At 39.9% G+C, this 21,083-nt stretch overlaps 2 protein-coding genes across 2 annotated transcripts in view; one reads left to right on the forward strand and one right to left on the reverse strand.

Annotated features, from left to right (window-relative positions):
- Window positions 1-949: 949 nt before the first annotated feature.
- slc49a3 (solute carrier family 49 member 3) lies at window positions 950-8,623 on the reverse strand. The gene is made up of 10 exons (XM_056237670.1): window positions 8,462-8,623; window positions 5,932-6,090; window positions 3,977-4,193; window positions 3,813-3,889; window positions 3,587-3,724; window positions 3,311-3,427; window positions 2,103-2,255; window positions 1,871-2,028; window positions 1,667-1,779; window positions 950-1,310 (listed from the first exon to the last, which is right to left on the reverse strand). Exons 1-10 carry the CDS (start codon window positions 8,621-8,623, stop codon window positions 1,144-1,146), a joined length of 1,461 nt encoding a protein of 486 aa, XP_056093645.1. The 3' UTR covers window positions 950-1,143.
- Window positions 8,624-9,956: 1,333 nt separating this feature from the next.
- LOC130072505 (polycomb group RING finger protein 3) overlaps window positions 9,957-21,083 on the forward strand; it is a 49,001-nt gene continuing 37,874 nt past the window's right edge. The window contains exon 1 of the mRNA XM_056237637.1: window positions 9,957-10,068. The gene's annotated coding sequence lies outside the window, so the exon portion shown is untranslated. The remainder of the gene's footprint in view (window positions 10,069-21,083) is intronic.

Genomic DNA, 21,083 nt, shown 5'->3' on the forward strand with positions numbered 1-21,083 from the left:
TTTTTACAAAAATAGAAACAAAAAAACAGGACTGCTTATGTCTTTTGTTCTTGCATGCATCTTATCATATCAGATTGTGGATTAGAAAATAGTGATTGGGATTTTACAAAAGCAAATCCATGTCAAATCAATGATGTTTGATTGTTCTTAACAGTGTGAAAAGAAAATGAAACTTTTAACATCATTGCTTGTTTTGGGTATGATTAAGATAAAATATAATAGACAGAGGTGTGTAATGAGTGCACAATGACTTTTTTTTCCAAAAACAGTATTCTGGATTGTATAAAATTAATTTTATTACATACAAACAAAAAAATAGCAAATGCTTTGGTCAAGTTAGCAGAAATAGATAGACGTTTGGTAAGAGATCATGTACAGTATGTGTTTTGAATGGGTCTTTGGCACCATACCTTATTGTACATTATCACGCTCGTTACATGGCTACTTGCTAAATGAATACATTTACCATGAAAAGGATATTACTTCACTTGAGTGAGAAGAGAAACACCACAGAGTTATTTGAGAAACAAAACTTGCAGTGAATGGGATAATGGTCAAATATACAGTTTGGCAGTCATAAACCTTTTGACCGCACAAATTGAGTATTGCCTAAATCTGTAATATGTGCAACAATACCATAGTTTAAATGATAGCATATCTATATACAGAATGGATACTTGAAGCCAGCAATCTTTCATTTCTGCTCTTAAGGTAGAAAGTCAGTCCTATGGACATTTTATTGCACTCAAATATACCTCTAATTTCATAAAAAACAAAACAATAGCCTTAGTTTCTAACTTGCCTCATAAAATAACTATATTGTAAAAAATAATAATGCCTGAAGTATAACAGTTAGAAATCTTTCTGTACCCTTTAATGCAATAAAAACATATATACATAGAGATTAAACTTGCATAAAACATTTGGTCTTTGTACCTTTATCTATTCTGTTTCTTTAATGGAAACAGAAATGTTTTTTGTGCGTCTAAGGTTTTATGTAACATTAATGGCACTTGAGGTGGTACCACTTCTTGAGTAAAACAAACTAGCATTTTTAAGGCACAGATTTTCAGTGTTATTGAGGTAAAAGTCTTTTTAAAGTGTGCGTAAACACGGTCATCTGTGGTTTCTCTGCCTATCTCTTTATGCATCAGTGCTGTTTGCCCAGGTGTCTCCTCCTGTTGACTGGTCTGTCACTGTCTTTGGTGAGGCTGTGGCTTCCGCACGGAGTCTCCGGTAATCCGTGTGGAAAAAGACAACAAAGCAGCAGGTGCCCAGAGCACACAGGCCTGCCATCACCAGCACTGGCACTATCAATGTGTGTTTGTGTGAGAGTGTGCAAATAGGAGAAAGAGAGAGAGAAAAAAAACAAATGAATGCCTGGAGCTCAGCCCAACTCTATCATTAACTCATCAAGCGACCAGGAAAAGCCGGAAGGCTGGATTAATTTGGACATGTTCCCATTTTAAATGTGGGTTTAGTTTAGCTGGAAAGATGAAGTGAAAATAGTGCACTAACCAACAACACTCAACAAAGAGTTGCAAAGCATGCTGGGAGTCATGACTCGGTGCAGGGAGGAAACTAATGGCCATTGGAATACTGCCATGCTTTTTCAGCACACTCCACAGTGAACACTGTGCACGGCGTGCTATCGTGCAACACTCACCTGTCCAGCTCAAATTGGCATCCGCTCCAGTTGCACATACGGATAATGAAGAATCTGCAATTGGTTTGGCCAGAGCTTGAAGCAGCAGCATATAGAGGGCGGCCTGAATTTGTCTGATTAAACACATCAGTTTAGTCTATAATAAAGAACTAAAGAGAAGAGTTTTAGCCACAGCATTGGTTTAAAAAACAAAACAAAAGTTACCCAGATACGAAGATCAATCCAGAGGATGTTGCTTCACCCACAGGGTATGAGCATTCAACTCCGAGCTCCATGGCGATGGGATATACAGAATACCCGAACAAACCGAACCACGCACATACTGCACCAATGATCAACTTCTGCTCACTTAACTGGGACACCTGAAGGACAGCAGGACGACAACATCTCAGGCCAAGCACTCATTAGCAACACTGAGATCATTCGCTATACTCACCACTGCAAAAACAGAGCAGCCCAGAGATGTCAAACACATGTTTATTTTAGTGACTTCTGTAAAATTCTTGGTCTTGTCCACGTACAGGCCCAGGAGAAAGGCGCCCAGAACACCGAAAACAATGGAAACTGCACCGCACAGTCCTGCAAAGTCCTGTCACATTAAAAATGCAGAGACAAAGTAAATAATTTGACTCGACAAAGCTAACACTACTTATAATAACAGTACTAATACTAATTCATCTATCTATCCATCTATGCTGTGTATATGTTTATTATGAGGGGTGCGTCTCAATCAGCTCCCGAGCTCATGAATCAGTATATCGTGTGTACAAGAATCTGGGCACCAGACTACACATTGGGACAGTGATTACTCAATTAGACTATGTACAGCGTCAACGTGCAATGTTGGGTTACACTTTATTTTAAGGGGTCATTGTTACAGTGTAATTATATATTTAAGTACTGAGTAATATTAAGCAACTACATGTACTTACTATAGGGTTAGGGAAGGATTTGGATTTGGTTGAAGGTTAGTTGCAAGTAATTATGCATAACTTACTGTTATTACTATGGTAAGTGTATGTAACATGTAACAAGGACACTGTAAAATAAAGTGTTACCCAATGTTGTACAAAGTCACCGCAGGTATTATTCAACAACAGGCAGGACCTATATCTTTTTGATATTATTTGTTATGCTGTGTAAACACATTGATATGTTACATATCTTTACAACATTTAAGCCGAATGTTAACTAGATGTGTTCACTAGCTGTCTTGCGATGTGCGTTTATGATGACGTATAATAAAAAAACGGTTTGTCTTTTTTAATCTTCTATGGCATGTCATTATTTTTATTGACTAGGCTGGTGCGTTTTATGTTTTGCACTCCAACAATGAGACGAAATTTCCGGTAAGGGAACATAGGAACACAATTCTCCCTGGTTTTTGCAGTGCATTGTGGGATTTTTTAGGGAGCGAACGTTCCAGTGCACTGGAAGGATTTTGCGATTGAGACAGCTCCTAAAATGGCCGACTCCCTGATCAGTGCCCTGACTGACACGCACCCTATGTTTTTAAACATTTGATTTTAGTTACTCAGAATATTATGGAGCAGGCTGGCTTTTGAGGTAAAAAAAAAAAGAAAAAAAGTTTGAGGTGAACGTGTGAGTTTTTGTGTTGGCAATAATCCCGTGTTGGGTTCTTACATTTGAGTAGCCCTTAACACAAAGTATCTGCTCCAGAAAGGTGGAAAAGCAAGTGAATATTCCTATTCCTGAACCAAAACACACCAGCAGGACCATATATGCTTTGTTCGTCAGTAGCTGTAAATAAAAGTAACAGAATACAAAATGTAAGGAAACTAAATGCCACCTTAAATCAGAGGCTGTTTCATACATTTTTGAAAAATGCTCATTAGTCAAGCAGTAAAGAGTTGTGAGATCTGTATGCCGTGTCAGTTTGTTCAGAAGTGTGTGTAGTACCAGTTTCACCCCCTGTAGAAAAGGTTCAGAGCTGGAGGTCACCACGCTGGCGGAGGGGGGTGTTGGGGGAACGCGTTCACGGATCCCCACTGTTGCTAGGAAACAGGCTACGGCGGCAGGTATAGCATATATAAAGAGCTACAACCCAGACAGACGACGGGCCTGTTAGAGATCATACAAGCATTGAAATTCGTTTGTGACCAAGTTCTGACTTAAGCGGTCTTACCAGCATAAGAAGATTATTGGTGTAACTAATTATCATGGGAGAGAAGATATTCGCAAAGAGCAGCCCAACAGTATTTGCTGGAAAACAAAAGAGAAGAATATTAGCATTCTACATACATAGAAATGAATACCATGTAAAACATGAGCTGTGGGTGAATAGGTTACCCATGGAAGCCATCATGTTAGCTGTGGCCCTCTGGTGATCGGGGAACCAGAGAGCTGCCAGCTTGGTGGGGGCAAAGATGATCAACGGCTGGGCGAAGGCACACAGCGTCTGGCCGCCCATGACCATAGGGAACACGGCCCACTCTGGGATGCATTTCAGCACGCCAACGAAACGCAGGACACTGCCCAACATGTTGAGCCAGGAGCCCATGATTAGCTGTTTCAGAAGATAGGAAGAAAGTAAAGTATAAGTATAAGGGCCTGTTGCTTTTTGCGAGAAACAGGTCAGTCTAGAAACACGTTTTTTAAAAGGTTTTTAGAATGCGCGAGACGCTGCAAAATGGTTAAAGACGTCAGTCTAATTCGTTTACATTGAAAAACAATGGAAAAGTAGCGCAGTGGAATGGAAAATGTGTGTTCTGTGTGACTTTCACTTTCCACCACAGGAAGAATCTGTCATTTTTCTTATAAACACATTTTCAAAAGTTTCTTTCCCACGACATCCCAAATGATGTATTGTGTTTAATAACTTTAGGGGAAATTATGTTTTAAATGTTATAATTATTGATAATAATAAATGTTTAAAATAAATAAATAGGATAAAATGGCTGAATCATTTGTTAACACAATTAAATAATATTTTATTAAAATATTTTTTTTTACATAATGAGGTTTTGGATTACTTGACAAAATGACAAGTACACTAACTTTTGAGAAAACTTTAAAAGTCGGAAGTGGGTCGCAGACTGGACCAATAGCACTTTTTTCAAGAAAAAAGTGCCGTCGGTAAGTTTAAAGGAATACGTTTAAAAAAACTGTAAGTTCACTGAAACCTATATGATCAGTTATTACAGACTATTATATGACCTTCACTTTAACCTTCATGTTTTAAATATGGCATGGTGTCACACTACAATGGTAGGCCTAACCAAAATTTCTGCCAAAATACCACAGATACTTCAATTATATTTACAATTAACTGTGATATTAGTCAACACTTCCACAAAAAAAAAAAGACATGCATTATTGCTTTACCATGGCTTTTACAGTAGGAACAATAACTTTAATAATGCTATTTGGCAAAAACTATTTGGTCCTTTTTGTTCTATAACATGGAAAACAAAATTTAAAGGGATAGTTCACCCAAAAAATGACAATTCTGTCATCATTTACTCACCCTCAAATTGTTCCAAACCTGTATGAATTTCTTTCTTCTGCTGAACACAAAAGAAGACATTTGGAAGAATATGGGTGCCCAAACAGTTAATGAACCCCATTGTTTTTATTTATTTATTTAACCTTTATTTATCCAGGTAAACTGTTTGAGAACCACTTCTCATTTACAAACATGACCTGGCCAAGAGGCTACAGGAATAAATAAGAACATACTGTACAGCTGCACATAGTCAAACACATAACACATAGAACAAGTAACTAAATTAAAAAAAGATAGACAACAAAGGGGAAAAAGAAAAGGAATAGAGTGCTTAAATATGTGTGTATAAATATGGTTCATGATTGTCAGCAGGAACAAGAGTCAACTATGTAATTTTCGAGCTTTTGTTTAAAGGTGGAGATTGGGATCAGAGATGTAAGTTTCAGGGTATTTTGTAGTATGTTCCAGTCATGTACTGATGCAAAGCGGAAGGCATTACGTCCAAAGGTAGTAGAAGTAGGGGGGGTACTTAATTTAATCAAATTACTTGACTTCCATAGAATTTGTTTTCTATAGACTATGGGAGGCAATGGGGTCCATCAACTCTTTGGTTTCCGACATTCATCAAAATATATTCTTTTCTGTTTAGCAGAAGAAAGAAATTCATACAGGTTTGGAACAACTTGAGGGTGAGTAAATGATGAAAGGGTGAACTATTTTGGGGTAAACTATCACTTTACTATATTTGCTTTATAGTTAAAGTGTGAGAGTGTGTAGAGAGAAATATGATTCTGTATACCGAGAAGCGCAGTCCCAGTGTGTCCAGTACCCATGTTGTGATGAAACTGAAAAAAATGGCAACCACAACATAGACTAGCGACAGCCAGTTGACCAGGTTGAGAGAGATTCGCAGATACTGTGCTGTCTGGTCGGCCACGGGTGCAAAGGTCAGCCACGACTGTGGAGAACACAATAAAAACAAAGGTTTAGCTGCACATTGAGTTATACAGATGCATAGTTCACAACAATACAACATATAAGACAATATTTTATTTCTGTTGGTGTCTTGACACGGCTGAATTGATAAAATGCATGAGACAGGAACAGCTTGCTCATATGACACAAAGTCTCAGTTCAACATTTAACAGCTGAAGCTGCAAAAACCAGAAACCACAGGTCAGAAGGGCCCCTCACATGAGCTAAACATGACAAACACACAGTGTAAAAGAGCAGCAGGGGTTCAAATCGTACTGAGAAATTATACTATATACTATAAAAAAGACTACCCTTAGGAATATACCGTAATTTAGTAACACGAGTATCCACTTTTAATGGTACTAGAGTTGTAATGAAGAAATGAAAATGGACGGTTCTTGTTTTTATGGAATATTGCAGTGTTTATTATGATTTAACCGTGCACATCTTTTTCTTTTAATTCATGTGCCTTGTAATCTTTAATCAAAACAACTCCCCCTCCCTCTTGCAGCGACATCTCTTCTCTGATGACCTGTCACTCACACGACATCATAGCAATACCAAACCACAAACGATCCAATCAATTCCCAAATGGACAAAATCAAGTCCCGCCCTACCGTTTTTCTTGTTCGAGAAGCAGCTTAACTCAGATACAAGTCACAATACCGAAGAAAAGACTACAGCAACTTCCGTTTCATGTTGACTTTTAAGTACTTTACACCCTTGAAAAGCATTATTTGCAGTGCAGAGACCATTTGCAGTGTTTTTGATTGTTCATTTACACTGTTGCACACAAAATCCTTTATTTGTTTGCTATCAAGAATACTATGTATGCAGCAGCGTGACAGATGGCAGTCAGCTGATCCCAAAACACAATACAGTCGTGTCATGCACCACTGCACAACTTACTGGGATGCTGTTTCGCATTAATTCAAATGCATAGATGCTTTTTTCACAGTCAGTGTAGAAATCCCTTTGTGCATTTTGTGTAACATAAGATGCTTTCCTAAAATAAACTGCTGATTGTACTTTAGAATTGCTTCTTAACACATGCACGGGACTACAATTCTGACCCACATCCACAGGTTTAGGCTGTTATCAGATTTCCTCAAGATTGTAATCTTCAAATAAACCCAGAATTACACCATCTGCTAAGCTTTAACACAGTGTGCCAAGACACGATGTACATATCTCGTATTTCAGATGAACAGCTTTGGACGTCTTGGCCTTTTAACACATATACAATGGTGTCCGTGCAAATGACAAGTCCCACTGGAGCCACGGGTGCGTAATTAAGATTGACAAGCCCCTTTCTGGCACACGCCCTCTTCAGAGATAATAGCCTCAGGGGGACGTATCCATGTCCTACTACAGCTGGGCTATTAGGAAGACCCTGTTATGACCCTGTAGACTGAAGCCCCTAGTGGAGTGTGTGAACATTTCCTAAATCGTTTCAACACTGGATACATGGGGCGAGTTGAGCAGCAACAGATATAATAAATCAATAGAGTATTCAGTGAATTTATATGATATGCAGATTAACTGACTCAGTTTTTGCATATACCTATGATTGAACATGAGCCTAACAAAAAATGCCAATATGGTTAGTTTACAGCACAGAGCTGTGAAACATGATTTGCTACTTTCTATTGCAAATCAGAGGCAGGTGGTTATCAGGGGAGGGACATTCTCAGGAAACATTTATTGGACAAAAATGTAACATTTAAGATGAGTCATCAATGCTTTTAGTCATTTTACAGGAAGAAAAATACTGTAAATTGAGTTTAGTTAAATATGAATGGCCTACACTAGGTGAAAGCTAGTGTAGACAAACTAAAGGCCACAAGCAACATGACATCATGACTTTGCGTAAACATACACGCCACTTTCAATTCAAGTGGCGTGTTGTCTGCTAAATGTTAATTTCATTGGGTTTTTAAAGTAAACCAATTTTTTTTTTTTTCTTGAAACATTTTCAAAGAAGAAAACAGTCACAATATAGAACAATAAACGAAAATAAAGGAAAAAGGGCCAAAAGTAAAGCAATTGTGCAATGAGGGGTTTCGTGACGTCAGTAAAAACAAAAGTTGTTTGTAGAGGCGGAGTAATTCAGATTTAGCAATTCATCTTCAGAAATCAATTCAATTCTTTGGGCATATTTCTACTTGCAGAACATTTTGATGAAAGATTACGATGACAAACAAAGTTTTTGGAACAACGTGCACCGATGAATCGTAGTACAGACCAGAAACATTAAGAAAATTTCGTGTGTGGAAATATTCTGTTAGCACCACTTTGGTTAACTAAAACTTCAGTTTTGACATTAACTTTGTAAATGATTGGTTATAACATACCATTGCGTTAGAACAATTAAGCAGGCAGAGAACAAATAAGATGAACCATCTTCTTTTGTAAACTTTGAACTCGGCAGGAGCGTTTCTTCCGTCCAGGTGAGACCGAACATCTTCACTCGAGCTCCCGATGAGCGCTTCAGTCTCCGCGCTTCCGTCATCCATTAAATGAGTTGCAAAAACTCTTCAAATTTCAAACAGTCCTGAGCGGTGTATCCATTTGGGTCCAAAAACAATTCTGTCGATAATCTACACAAATGAATAACTTCACCAATTTCATTTCCAAGCGTTTCCAGGCAGTGCACTCTTTAAATTCAAAGAGCAGGTCTAGCTTAGACCATTGTTATGGTTTTGGTTTCGCATATAAGCCGGTGAATGAGAGTTGAGAGTTGTTATGCGGCTTCAACATTACAACATCCAATCCACAATCACATCACCACTCCCTTCAACCCGTGACTCGCTGTCATAGCGCCGGCCGGGTTCTCTCCTGAAACTCCATTCTGTTATCTGTCTGGAGTTTAGTCAGCATCAGGAAAAGAAAGCTATTTTAAATGTTTCTTTCCAAAACAATCTGACTCTAAGAAATACGCCAACACTACATTCATTTAGGCTACTACATCAGTGTCATCATCTCATGCAAAGACTATGATCCAGTTCTGTTTGTTTAGTGGGCCTATATAACCCTTACGAAAATTAATAATGGGTTTACAAAAACAAAACAAAAACATGGTTACTAATATAGTTAAACCACAGTAAGTAACCACAATTTAATCATGGTTAGTTATTGATAAACTTGTTTATTTAATATTAACTTAATATTTCCAATAAATTAAAGGGAAAATGTTTTTTTTTCCTCTCTTACTATTTTAATTGAGAAAATGGAATGGAGAAAATCGTTTAAAGCAAAATGACCTTCCAGTTTTTGCAAGTTTAAGGAATGTTTTGTTATGGGATATTGTTATTGGTAATTATAATTAGTTAATAATTAGAAGTTTTTACTAGAATCAATATTGAACAGACCATGTCAAAATTATGACATTGCGGTATGATTTTACTAAATGTTGGAAACACTTATTCCCTTGGACCGTGAGATAAGCCCAAATCTTTTAAGCCTATTTGATGTGCTATTTATTTAGGCCTATTTATTTATATATTGAGGGGGTGTGTCTCAAATTCTTTTTTTTAAGTCGTGAGAGACAAAAGAGAACCACTCTGGAATGTGCTTTTTATTGTAGTCTATTATTTGTAGTAGCCTCATTTATAGTGCATTTGCTATCTAGGCTAATTTAAATTAAATTAATAATATATTATATTATGTCATTTATCATAAAAGTCGTGATTTAAGCATAACCACTCAATGTAATTTACTAAGATCCATGTAACTTTTCAAATGAATGAAACACATTAATGAAAGTATAATCCAATGGCTTTAGTCTCTCAGCCACCCCTCCTCCCTTTCTTAAAGTCAGCGCATGCGCAGCAGGGCTCTTCGGTGCGCTGCTTCGGCCTGTTTCGGCAGTGGCCGGACATTTTCGCCTCTTTGTTTTACTGATAGTGGATTTAACTCGGATTCAACCCAATATCCAGCGGACCGCTCTGGCCATAAACAGGTTTGTTCCTTTAAACTTGAACCGATGCCCGCTGATCATTGCACGAGCTTTGTTTCGGACGACAAACGCGGAGTTTTCATTTATTCTCGCTGTGTTTTTTTCCGCTTGATGGCAGCTCTGCATGGCTATACGTGCTGTTATCTGTGCGGTCGTGTTGTATGTGTGTGTATGCGTGTGTAAATGCGTGTGTGTGTGTGTGTATGGCGACACCGGGCCCTGCAGCTCCTAACCGGGGTCATCTTTTGTAAGAAAGGAAAAAGTGTAATTTAGTGTAGCTGGAGTTTCATAAGCATTCACTCCTGTGTCTGATTATAGTTCTTGTGTTGGTCAGTTCTCCTCTTCCTCCTGCCTGGAATGTTCTTGAGAGCTTCTTGACCATCATCATAATAATCATCTACCCATCTGTGTGTTGAAAGTTGGGGTTTGATGCTCTGACAGGTTTGCATGCAAGCTAAAATGAAATCTGGGCCAGAGAAAAAGTTAAAGCCCAGAGGGTTTTGGGGAAGCATGTGCAAACCTGCACCCCAGACTCCTGGAGCAGGAACAACCAACAAGTCATACTTCATGTGTTTTGATTCACTTTTGTGAATGCTTTACATTATAGCTGGGGGGACGACAAACGGGATTGTTGTTACAGTTACAGTATTAATTGGAGTACAGACAATTTTCTGTTGTTCCAAAGTTGTGGGGGGGACCTGTCCTCCGTATAGCCGCTGGTATTTCCAATCCTACATGATGGACATATGGAGTTGTCATGTCTGGACATTGGTTGGCATCCACATTTCAACGCAATTCTGTGTTCTGGCATCTAATAACCATGTTGACCAGTGTAGCATGTCTTGTCTTATGTCCAGATGTGGTGTGTTGGTTTAGAGTGTTAATATTCTTAAAATATAAAATGTTTTCTGGTGTATTTGGTCTAATGACACCACCTTCACGCCATGCTGTTAACCTTGAGACCTTTTATAATACGGCCTTTTATAATAAAGTGAATCTCATGAAACCTGTCAAGAGGTTGCATTTCAGCACAAACTGAAAAGCAAAAAAGTGTTAAATAACATCTTCGTAAAGATATTTAAGTCTATAGTGAGGAGGACCATTAAGATTTTAAATGTTGTCACATTATCTTCAATACTATTAACCTCATTTTCCTACTAAATTATTGTATAAAAGTATTTTGATTCACCATTGAAATGGGGAGAGAATTATCAATTGCTGTAATGACAGTAAAGCTCATGAAAATCATGCGTCTATGCTAACAGGAAAAGTGCTATAAAAAACAACATTTCTACTTTTGGTTTTGGGCTGAAAAATTGACTGGTTTTGCAAGATTCACACACTAATCTAAGTGAGTCAAACATTCAGATGCCGTTTCCTTAATGCATGATTAATCGCTTAGTCAATGGCATGCCTATAATTGTCTGATTCTTTTGTGTTAAAAGTATGTGATAGCCTGATGAAGTTTATCACGAGACAGACACGTGTTGTTTAAAACACTTATAAATGTTTTTTTTCGTAGGATTGCCTTAAACATGTGGCCTGTGGCTATTGCGCAGTCCTCGCTTATGTGCAAGCAACAGTTAAATGGTTTTCAGTGAAAACAATGCCTTTCAGTTTGTCCATGTTTTTAGTGCATACCCAGAAAAGCAAGTTCTAAAACCGGTCAATCCTGCGGTCTGGCATTAAGCAGTGTAAGGCTGTAGGCTGTTATTCCCACTGATGTAAAGTTATGTCACGTTAAACAAAAGTAATTTAAAATTGAGCCATTGAAATTAGACTAATTTTGAACGGGGTGAGGTGTTGGTTTACATTTACAGTTATGTAGATTTGATTCAGTGGATTGAAGGCCTTAAATCCAACATGACATCATGACTTTGCGTAAACATACACGCCACTTTCAATTCAAGTGGCGTGTTATCTATACGCATTTTGAGCTATCCGCGTGTATGTCCACGCCGAAATCTTTGAGCTATCCGCGTGTATGTCCACGCCGAAATCTTTTGCGTGTATGTCTACGCCATTAAATGTCCGAGTGATTCCGCGTGTATGTGTACGCCGTTAAATGTCCGAGCGAAACGAAGCAAAATCTATATCTACATCTGTGGAGCGATATTTCTTTTCCTAGGATGGTAGGAGAAGACTCATAAATGGTATTAACCCCAGTGACGGGTAGGTTTAGGGACGGGGTTGGGGTTGGGGTTGGGGTAGGTCATATATTTATATATACATAATACAGTAATATAACGTTAAGTCAAAGGCGTTGATAAACACGCTGAAAAGCGATTATGCGTGTTGATAGCACGCCAAAAATGAAAATACGAATTGGCGTGTCATACATACGCCATTTCATGAGATCAGTCTGTTAAATCAGGTAATGTGTGTGACTCAAGTGTGATTTCACTTTGGGTTTCTTCTTTGATCGTGATTCAGCTCTTACTTCATAAACTGTTAAAATCTGTCAAACTTCAGATTTGCTTTAATCATCTGTTCAGCTTCATACTCCTTAAAGGGATAGTTCACCCAAAAATCTTGTGGAAGCTCAAACGTGCTGCGTAACATGAGAATGAACCTCATTGGTTCTTTCTGAAGCTCAAACGTGCTGCGTAACACGAGAATGAACCACATTGGTTTTTGCGGAAGCTCAAACGTGCTGCGTAACATGAGAATGAACCTCATTGGTTCTTGCTGAAGCTCAAACGTGCTGCGTAACATGAGAATGAACCTCATTGGTTCTTGCTGAAGCTCAAACGTGCTGCGTAACATGAGAATGAACCACATTGGTTCTTTCTGAAGCTCAAACGTGCTGCTTTACACGAGAATGAACCTCATTGGTTCTTGCTGAGGCTCAAACGTGCTGCTTAACACGAGAATGAACCTCATTGGTTCTTGCTGAAGCTCAAACATGCTGCGTAACATGAGAATGAACCTCATTGGTTCTTGCTGAAGCTCAAACGTGCTGCGTAACATGAGAATGAACCACATTGGTTCTTTCTGAAGCTCAAACGTGCTGCTTTACATGAGAATGAACCTCATTGGTTCTTGCTGAGGCTCAAACGTGCTGCTTAACACGAGAATGAACCTCATTGGTTCTTGCTGAAGCTCAAACATGCTGCGTAACATGAGAATGAACCTCATTGGTTCTTGCTGAAGCTCAAACGTGCTGCGTAACATGAGAATGAACCACATTGGTTCTTTCTGAAGCTCAAACGTGCTGCGTAACATGAGAATGAACCTCATTGGTTCTTGCGGAAGCTCAAACGTGCTGCGTAACATGAGAATGAACCTCATTGGTTCTTGCTGAAGCTCAAACGTGCTGCGTAACATGAGAATGAACCTCATTGGTTCTTGCTGAAGCTCAAACGTGCTGCGTAACACGAGAATGAACCTCATTGGTTCTTGCTGAGGCTCAAACGTGCTGCTTAACACGAGAATGAACCTCATTGGTTCTTGCTGAAGCTCAAACGTGCTGCGTAACATGAGAATGAACCTCATTGGTTCTTGCTGAAGCTCAAACGTGCTGCGTAACATGAGAATGAACCACATTGGTTCTTGCTGAAGCTCAAACGTGCTGCGTAACATGAGAATGAACCTCATTGGTTCTTGCTGAAGCTCAAACGTGCTGCGTAACATGAGAATGAACCACATTGGTTCTTTCTGAAGCTCAAACGTGCTGCGTAACATGAGAATGAACCTCATTGGTTCTTGCTGAAGCTCAAACGTGCTGCGTAACATGAGAATGAACCTCATTGGTTCTTGCTGAAGCTCAAACGTGCTGCGTAACATGAGAATGAACCTCATTGGTTCTTGCTGAAGCTCCAACGTGCTGCGTAACATGAGAATGAACCACATTGGTTTTTGCGGAAGCTCAAACGTGCTGCGTAACATGAGAATGAACCTCATTGGTTCTTGCTGAAGCTCAAACGTGCTGCGTAACATGAGAATGAACCACATTGGTTCTTGCTGAAGCTCAAACGTGCTGCGTAACACGAGAATGAACCTCATTGGTTCTTGCGGAAGCTCAAATGTGATGCGTAACATGAGAATGAACCACATTGGTTCTTTCTGAAGCTCAAACGTGCTGCTTTACACGAGAATGAACCTCATTGGTTCTTGCTGAGGCTCAAACGTGCTGCTTAACACGAGAATGAACCTCATTGGTTCTTGCTGAAGCTCAAACATGCTGCGTAACATGAGAATGAACCTCATTGGTTCTTGCTGAAGCTCAAACGTGCTGCGTAACATGAGAATGAACCACATTGGTTCTTTCTGAAGCTCAAACGTGCTGCGTAACATGAGAATGAACCTCATTGGTTCTTGCGGAAGCTCAAACGTGCTGCGTAACATGAGAATGAACCTCATTGGTTCTTGCTGAAGCTCAAACGTGCTGCGTAACATGAGAATGAACCTCATTGGTTCTTGCTGAAGCTCAAACGTGCTGCGTAACACGAGAATGAACCTCATTGGTTCTTGCTGAGGCTCAAACGTGCTGCTTAACACGAGAATGAACCTCATTGGTTCTTGCTGAAGCTCAAACGTGCTGCGTAACATGAGAATGAACCTCATTGGTTCTTGCTGAAGCTCAAACGTGCTGCGTAACATGAGAATGAACCACATTGGTTCTTGCTGAAGCTCAAACGTGCTGCGTAACATGAGAATGAACCTCATTGGTTCTTGCTGAAGCTCAAACGTGCTGCGTAACATGAGAATGAACCACATTGGTTCTTTCTGAAGCTCAAACGTGCTGCGTAACATGAGAATGAACCTCATTGGTTCTTGCTGAAGCTCAAACGTGCTGCGTAACATGAGAATGAACCTCATTGGTTCTTGCTGAAGCTCAAACGTGCTGCGTAACATGAGAATGAACCACATTGCTTCTTTCTGAAGCTCAAACGTGCTGCGTAACATGAGAATGAACCTCATTGGTTCTTGCGGAAGCTCAAACGTGCTGCGTAACATGAGAATGAACCTCATTGGTTCTTGCTGAAGCTCAAACGTGCTGCGTAACATGAGAATGAACCTCATTGGTTCTTGCTGAAGCTCCAACGTGCTGCGTAACATGAGAATGAACCACATTGGTTTTTGCGGAAGCTCAAACGTGCTGCGTAACATGAGAATGAACCTCATTGGTTCTTGCTGAAGCTCAAACGTGCTGCGTAACATGAGAATGAACCACATTGGTTCTTGCTGAAGCTCAAACGTGCTGCGTAACACGAGAATGAACCTCATTGGTTCTTGCGGAAGCTCAAATGTGATGCGTAACATGAGAATGAACCACATTGGTTTTTGCGGAAGCTCAAACGTGCTGCGTAACATGAGAATGAACCACATTGGTTCTTGCTGAAGCTCAAACGTGCTGCGTAACATGAGAATGAACCTCATTGGTTCTTGCGGAAGCTCAAATGTGATGCGTAACATGAGAATGAACCTCATTGGTTTTTGCGGAAGCTCAAACGTGCTGCGTAACATGAGAATGAACCTCATTGGTTCTTGCTGAAGCTCAAACGTGCTGCGTAACATGAGAATGAACCTCATTGGTTCTTGCTGAAGCTCAAACGTGCTGCGTAACACGAGAATGAACCTCATTGGTTCTTGCTGAAGCTCAAACGTGCTGCGTAACACGAGAATGAACCTCATTGGTTCTTGCTGAGGCTCAAACGTGCTGCTTAACACGAGAATGAACCTCATTGGTTCTTGCTGAAGCTCAAACGTGCTGCGTAACATGAGAATGAACCTCATTGGTTCTTGCTGAAGCTCAAACGTGCTGCGTAACATGAGAATGAACCACATTGGTTCTTGCTGAAGCTCAAACGTGCTGCGTAACATGAGAATGAACCTCATTGGTTCTTGCTGAAGCTCAAACGTGCTGCGTAACATGAGAATGAACCACATTGGTTCTTTCTGAAGCTCAAACGTGCTGCGTAACATGAGAATGAACCTCATTGGTTCTTGCTGAAGCTCAAACGTGCTGCGTAACATGAGAATGAACCTCATTGGTTCTTGCTGAAGCTCAAACGTGCTGCGTAACATGAGAATGAACCTCATTGGTTCTTGCTGAAGCTCCAACGTGCTGCGTAACATGAGAATGAACCACATTGGTTTTTGCGGAAGCTCAAACGTGCTGCGTAACATGAGAATGAACCTCATTGGTTCTTGCTGAAGCTCAAACGTGCTGCGTAACATGAGAATGAACCACATTGGTTCTTGCTGAAGCTCAAACGTGCTGCGTAACACGAGAATGAACCTCATTGGTTCTTGCGGAAGCTCAAATGTGATGCGTAACATGAGAATGAACCACATTGGTTCTTTCTGAAGCTCAAACGTGCTGCTTTACACGAGAATGAACCTCATTGGTTCTTGCTGAGGCTCAAACGTGCTGCTTAACACGAGAATGAACCTCATTGGTTCTTGCTGAAGCTCAAACATGCTGCGTAACATGAGAATGAACCTCATTGGTTCTTGCTGAAGCTCAAACGTGCTGCGTAACATGAGAATGAACCACATTGGTTCTTTCTGAAGCTCAAACGTGCTGCGTAACATGAGAATGAACCTCATTGGTTCTTGCGGAAGCTCAAACGTGCTGCGTAACATGAGAATGAACCTCATTGGTTCTTGCTGAAGCTCAAACGTGCTGCGTAACATGAGAATGAACCTCATTGGTTCTTGCTGAAGCTCAAACGTGCTGCGTAACACGAGAATGAACCTCATTGGTTCTTGCTGAGGCTCAAACGTGCTGCTTAACACGAGAATGAACCTCATTGGTTCTTGCTGAAGCTCAAACGTGCTGCGTAACATGAGAATGAACCTCATTGGTTCTTGCTGAAGCTCAAACGTGCTGCGTAACATGAGAATGAACCACATTGGTTCTTGCTGAAGCTCAAACGTGCTGCGTAACATGAGAATGAACCTCATTGGTTCTTGCTGAAGCTCAAACGTGCTGCGTAACATGAGAATGAACCACATTGGTTCTTTCTGAAGCTCAAACGTGCTGCGTAACATGAGAATGAACCTCATTGGTTCTTGCTGAAGCTCAAACGTGCTGCGTAACATGAGAATGAACCTCATTGGTTCTTGCTGAAGCTCAAACGTGCTGCGTAACATGAGAATGAACCACATTGCTTCTTTCTGAAGCTCAAACGTGCTGCGTAACATGAGAATGAACCTCATTGGTTCTTGCGGAAGCTCAAACGTGCTGCGTAACATGAGAATGAACCTCATTGGTTCTTGCTGAAGCTCAAACGTGCTGCGTAACATGAGAATGAACCTCATTGGTTCTTGCTGAAGCTCCAACGTGCTGCGTAACATGAGAATGAACCACATTGGTTTTTGCGGAAGCTCAAACGTGCTGCGTAACATGAGAATGAACCTCATTGGTTCTTGCTGAAGCTCAAACGTGCTGCGTAACATGAGAATGAACCACATTGGTTCTTGCTGAAGCTCAAACGTGCTGCGTAACACAAGAATGAACCTCATTGGTTCTTGCGGAAGCTCAAATGTGATGCGTAACATGAGAATGAACCACATTGGTTTTTGCGGAAGCTCAAACGTGCTGCGTAACATGAGAATGAACCACATTGGTTCTTGCTGAAGCTCAAACGTGCTGCGTAACATGAGAATGAACCTCATTGGTTCTTGCGGAAGCTCAAATGTGATGCGTAACATGAGAATGAACCTCATTGGTTTTTGCGGAAGCTCAAACGTGCTGCGTAACATGAGAATGAACCTCATTGGTTCTTGCTGAAGCTCAAACGTGCTGCGTAACATGAGAATGAACCTCATTGGTTCTTGCTGAAGCTCAAACGTGCTGCGTAACACGAGAATGAACCTCATTGGTTCTTGCTGAAGCTCAAACGTGCTGCGTAACACGAGAATGAACCTCATTGGTTCTTGCTGAAGCTCAAACGTGCTGCGTAACACAAGAATAGGGATGGGACGATTACCGGTTTCACGATAAACCACGATAAAATGTCCTGGCGGTTAGTATTATCGTTTAAAATTTAATTATCATAAAAACCGTGTTTGATTATCGTGATTTTGAAAACTCGCGGTAAATCCTGTCCAGCCAGAATCAGTCTGACTCAGGCGCGACGCGAGCAGGCGCGCAGATGCAATGTTGTTTTTTTGCGCGAGAAGACATGGCGGAAGGCAGTGACAGCGCATGGGAGATTTTTCAGCCATCCAAGAGGACAAAATCGGAGGTATGGTCGTATTTTGGCTATTACAAGAGTCCCGATGGCAATTTAATCGAGGATGGGCACCCTGTCTGCAAATCTTGCAAGAGGAAAGTCGCTGCAAAAGGGGGAAACACGTCAAATCTGCTAAGTCATCTAACGTTACGTGACAACCACCCACTGAGTTAATTTGTACCTTAATAGCACAACTAACTTGGGCAAATAATTAGACAAAAAATTTATTGGAGATGAATTATTTCATTATCTCACTTGTAATTATTGCAAAGCTTCCGCAAAGGGAAAAGTTTTACAGCAAGCGGATTTGAGCCAAGACGATCGAACATATTCAAACTATTAAGGGTGACATTTAAGGGATAATGTATTGTATTCATTCATAGTAAACTTATTACAGTTTTATTTTTTACCACAGAAATAATTTCCGGGACATGAAATATTGAATTGTGATTAACTTAATGTTTTTAAATCTTGCCGGTTTATAAATCCATTATACAAGTTACAGTGTCCAAATCAATCGTAAAGTAAATGTGATATACAACAATATTGTAGTAGTATTAATACTAAATTACTCTGATTTAATTTTCAATACAATCAAAACTGAGACGCAAGACATACACATTTGAATGAAACCAGAGATTGCGTCCACGGTGATCCGAGACATGGATGTGCGCTGTGTAGTGCGTTGCTATTTACAACAGTCATTATAAGTATTCCAGTAGTTTAGTCACCCTGACCCAACCAATATATTTTGTTCATTTAAAGTGTGTGTGTGTGTGCGTGCGTGCGTGCGTGCGTGTGAGTGTGTGTGAGAGAGAGAAAGCGATTTATTATTTATTAATAATAATAATATTCAGTCATACAATATGATTACAGGGTTATATTATTGATTTGTAAAGACTTTCATGTGATTCCTTGTTCAATACTATATTATAACTAGGGCTGGGTTAAAATATAGATTTTTCTATTTTAATCGATTCTCAATTTGATGCAACGATTTCGATTCTTAAATCCGAAGAATTGATCTTTTGTGCTGTTTTCAGTAGATAAATGAACAGGACTTTGTAGCACTCAATAAGCTTGTGTGCTTTGTTACCGTTGATGTGAAACAAAGTCTCAGCTTTCAAATTCTGTCATTTTTATTATGAAATTCAAACAATAAATTCCCTTTGGCATTCTTTAATGTGGTGTGACAGATCGCTATATCGCCTCAGTTTATTCGAAGCTGCAACACGGAACGCACATGAACCAATCATCTATTAGTTACAGCATGAAATAAACATGACTGAACATTAGAAGGTATGTTTGCGCCACATAACCAGCTCGGTACAGCTTTTCTGTACTGTAAAGTTCTGTAAACTTGCTTGGTATCTCACCTGGTACAGCGCTGCATTTGCTCGGGTACGTGTCCCATGAAACACAAGTCACAATAAAAGAGCTAAAAGACTTATGCAAGGTAAATGGCATGGTTGATTGGGTCTTTATCTAGCCTAACCTTATCCTTATCGGTTGGTTTATGGTTGGGTTTAGTGTAGGTGGTACGTTATTTTAATTTGACATTCAAAAGATTTTGAAACATGATTCTCTTAATCTGACAAGTGTTATCGACCAATGCAAAAGCATTGTGAGCTAACTTAATCGTAGAGACCATTGGTGGCAATGGTTCTACGATCTACTTAGCCTTACTATACTTTTGGGAAAATCAGCCCTGGCCAGTGTCACTATTTTTTACGGTTGTCCATTTCAGGTTTTGTGTATGTTTTATGTAGATTTTAGATGATAACTGCCAGTTAAAGCTTATTTGCTTGTTTTAAGATCCGTTTGTTTTGGTACTGCGGTATTTACTCCTTTTGCATAAGCTTTCAGGGTCATATTGGATGAATTGTGCTGATACACTTTTAGTCCTACTTCCCTAAATGTGGGTCAAGTGAGAGCTTTGGGTGTTTCCTTTATACAGCTTTGAGAGAGTTGCAGTTTTGACAAATTTTATTTATATTATTTTAAAAATAAAAGTTTTTTTTTTGTTGTCATAATTGTCATAATTTACTCAGTTACCCTAGCATTGCTCCAAACACATCATTTTCTTTTTTTCTGTGGAACACAACAGGAGATCATAGGCAGAATTATTTTGTAGGCATTATTATTCATATTATTCATAGGCTGCAAGTGGATGGATGCTGTCAAGTTCCAAAAATGACATAAAATCACTATTAAAGCATCATAAATACGTTAAATCTTCTGAAGCCATATGATATCTTTGTGTGAGGAATTAACTGAAATGTAAGATGTAGGGACTAGGCCTACTTTTATGTCAATAAAATATGATCAATATGATCAAAGATGGCTGTGAAAATACACTCACCGGCCACTTTATTAGGTACCCCATGCTAGTAACGGGTTGGACCCCCTTTTGCCTTCAGAACTGCCTCAATTCTTCGTGGCATAGATTCAAAAAGGTGCTGGAAGCATTCCTCAGGGAGTTTGGTCCATATTGACATGATGGCATCACACAGTTGCCGCAGATTTGTCGGCTGCACATCCATGATGCGAATCTCCCGTTCCACCACATCCCAAAGATGCTCTATTGGGTTGAGATCTGGTGACTGTGGAGGCCATTTTAGTACAGTGAACTCATTGTCATGTTCAAGAAACCAATTTGAAATGATTAGAGCTTTGTGACATGGTGGAAGTAGCCATCAGAGGATGGGTACATGGTGGCCATAAAGGGATGGACATGGTCAGAAACAATGCTCAGGTAGGCCGTGGCATTTAAACGATGCCCAATTGGCACTAAGGGGCCTAAAGTGTGCCAGGAAAACATCCCCCACACCA

This window comes from Rhinichthys klamathensis, unplaced genomic scaffold (genome assembly GCF_029890125.1).
Source record: "Rhinichthys klamathensis goyatoka isolate OS25496 unplaced genomic scaffold, OSU_Roscu_1.1 h1tg000491l_1, whole genome shotgun sequence".
In the NCBI taxonomy this organism is placed as follows: Eukaryota; Metazoa; Chordata; class Actinopteri; order Cypriniformes; family Leuciscidae; genus Rhinichthys; species Rhinichthys klamathensis.

Excerpts from the sequence above, each read along its gene's own strand:
- slc49a3 (XM_056237670.1), bottom strand. The coding sequence starts at position 8,623 with ATGGATGACGGAAGCGCGGAGACTGAAGCGCTCATCGGGAGCTCGAGT. Across the intron at positions 3,725-3,812 it reads CCAATAATCTTCTTATGCTG|CTCTTTATATATGCTATACC; the intron begins GTAAGACCGCTT and ends TCTGGGTTGTAG. Across the intron at positions 1,780-1,870 it reads GGATTGATCTTCGTATCTGG|ACAAATTCAGGCCGCCCTCT; the intron begins GTAACTTTTGTT and ends GTGTTTAATCAG.